At 41.5% G+C, this 2598-nt stretch overlaps 1 protein-coding gene across 1 annotated transcript in view; it reads left to right on the forward strand.

The window, feature by feature from the left end:
• The first annotated feature begins 1634 nt into the window (after positions 1-1634).
• The window catches only part of LOC143026164 (uncharacterized), a 9793-nt gene continuing 8829 nt past the window's right edge, over positions 1635-2598 (forward strand). The window contains exon 1 of the mRNA XM_076186171.1: positions 1635-2247. Within this exon, the coding sequence (XP_076042286.1) occupies positions 2235-2247 (13 nt within the window). The 5' untranslated portion in view covers positions 1635-2234. The remainder of the gene's footprint in view (positions 2248-2598) is intronic.

The raw sequence follows: 2598 nt of genomic DNA on the forward strand, positions 1-2598 counted from the left end.
CACCTATTTCTTGCCCTCTCCCCTGCTCAACAGACATTCCCTTTGTGTCCAAAGCCCCTCTCACCCCATCCATTCTTAGTCTTTCCATCAAGTTCACTCTAACTCTGCCTTCCATACTCTTTTTACTATTCAATCTTCATTCATTCTTACCATGTCCCAAACCATTTCAATATCCTTTGATCAACTTAGCTGGCAGCTTTCTTTCCATCCACACAGTGCCTCACCTCCTAATTTCTTGCTCAATCAATCCTTGTAACCCCCACCATATTTCTGAATTATTTCATCTCAAACACATTTAAGCTCCTTTCTGTCTTCCTTGAATTCCAAGTCTTAGCCCTATACATTAACATAGACACAATTACCTATTCATAGTCTTTTCTGTGTTCATCCCCAGATACCTATTTGTCATGACACTTGCTACTCCCAAGATATTTACTTGTTTTCTTCACTCTATAATTTATCTCTACCCCCATTCCTCCATTCCCAGCTGTATGTGACCCTAGATACTTAAATCTCTCCACTTCCTCCAGCCTCTCATTTAAGACTTACCTCCAACTCTGCCACCACCTTGTACATCCCATCACCTTACTATTGCCCACATTTACTTTCAGCTTTCTCTCTTCATATACCCTCCCAAACTCCACCTTTGGCAGCTTCAGTTCCTCCTCTGACCCAGTCACAAGTGCAGTATCATTTGCAAACAACAATTGACTTATCACCCACTTCCCATCTCCAAACCTCCTCCCATCACTCTTACATTTACCTCCTGCATTTTCTTCATTAAGGAAGAAACTGCATAAAAGTATTCATAACCAAACAAAATGTTGGGGGACCAACAGTCACAGCCTAAAATCTTGGGGGTCATGCCTCCCCTCCTCTGCCCACTGCCTGCCATGTACCTCCAAATCCACAAAGTCCAAAAGACATCCTTATCTTTCGCTGAAACCTTCTCACATATGTGCCTTACAATGAAAATTTTATCTACACATCTATGCACATGTTTGACAACCATGTTGACGTAAGGCAACCCTGGCACAGACCTACCTTCATCCGAAACTACTCACTCTCTCCACATGCCTACCCTAACACAACCTATACTACTCATCCGACATCCCCGAGTAAGAGTAAGCTAATCTACTAGACACAAATGAGCAAGTAATTGGCAATCTTGCATATAACAAGGTATGACAACCTCTTTTCCGCAATTTATCTTCAGTAGGATGTTTAAAGTATCAAAAAATATTTCCCCTTAATCCCTCTCTGCACAGCATAAGTTAAAAATATCAGCAACAAAGTAAAAGAAAATTGCTTTCATCGTTACTTATAACAGCAGGCCATCCACAGGATCAAATGAACAAGAGGCGTATGGGCCACGATATTCCTTTCATTCGAAAACCCTACCACTTCCTTGGCATTTTAAGTCTTTAAACAAGGACTGTACCTCGACTAACCCATTAATTCGATGACGTAGTTTCCTACTATTTCATTCAGAAGAGAGGGCATGCTCATAATACCCAAGAAGGGTGCAGTTTTCTTCATGTTGTTCTGAATTTCGTCTGAACGTATGCGTGATATTGCCACAAGTGTTATGGTTCATCAGTCATCACCTGTACGGGAAACTACCACCCAACCACAGATACTGCAGTGGTGATTCAGGAGAGTAGAAGGAAGTGCTGCATATGTACTGGGCCCAGATTCAAAACAGCGCGAGTTGTGGACTGACTTTGAACTGGGGGTATCCAGTATCCAAAAAATCTGAACAGGTTAATTATGGGCATTTCACATGCACATAGAAAAGAGTTGCGGCACTAGTCTTTAACGACTAGATAATATGTACTGAGTAATTTGTGATAGTTCTCAGCATAGGAGGTAGTGCTTACAGGGAGAAGTAGTACTAAAAGGACAGTTCTCGTTCTCAACGTCGAAGGTGGGTCTACATGCAGAAACAATATTGAAGCTTTATATACGACAGAGGAGTAAGTCCTGAACCGATTGTCAGAGACACTACAACGAACCCAGAACAACTGTTCCAAAATTAGGAGTGTTTAACAATATAAATTATATGAAACCATTGGTTCTACACTTCCTAGGAATAATCTAAATCAACCACGTATCACTGTTTCTTAGCTTCTGGGGGTCATAGGTTGCTACGGGAAGAACTCGGGATCTGAAACTGTGGGTCACTTCACTGCAGACGGAGAAGAGAAGAGGTGCAGCGAAGGACAACAAGCATCATGAACACTGTCAGTAAGTGAAAACAGTTTGTTTTATATATAATCTAAATTTTACCCCTTTCTCTTTTTCTCTCTCATATCTTATTTACTCCATCTTATATAAATGGACTAGCAGACACCAATATACATATAACTGAAATATAAGATGACAGAGATGCCATTATTGATTTGATACCGGGTGAGTCAGACTTCTGAGTGATAGCCAATATTCAAGAAAGGTGTGAGGGTGTGCAACTGCAGTCCAAAAGGCATTTGGTGATGATTCGGTACGTCAAGAGATCCTATTCGGAGGCTAGGCCGGCGCCCCTCACAGAGGACTTTGTAGCATGAAATTTAATGAACCTTGTCCTTGGTCCAACTCGCG

Source organism: Oratosquilla oratoria, chromosome 6 (assembly GCF_046742065.1).
Source record: "Oratosquilla oratoria isolate Oo_2021 chromosome 6, ASM4674206v1, whole genome shotgun sequence".
In the NCBI taxonomy this organism is placed as follows: Eukaryota; Metazoa; Arthropoda; class Malacostraca; order Stomatopoda; family Squillidae; genus Oratosquilla; species Oratosquilla oratoria.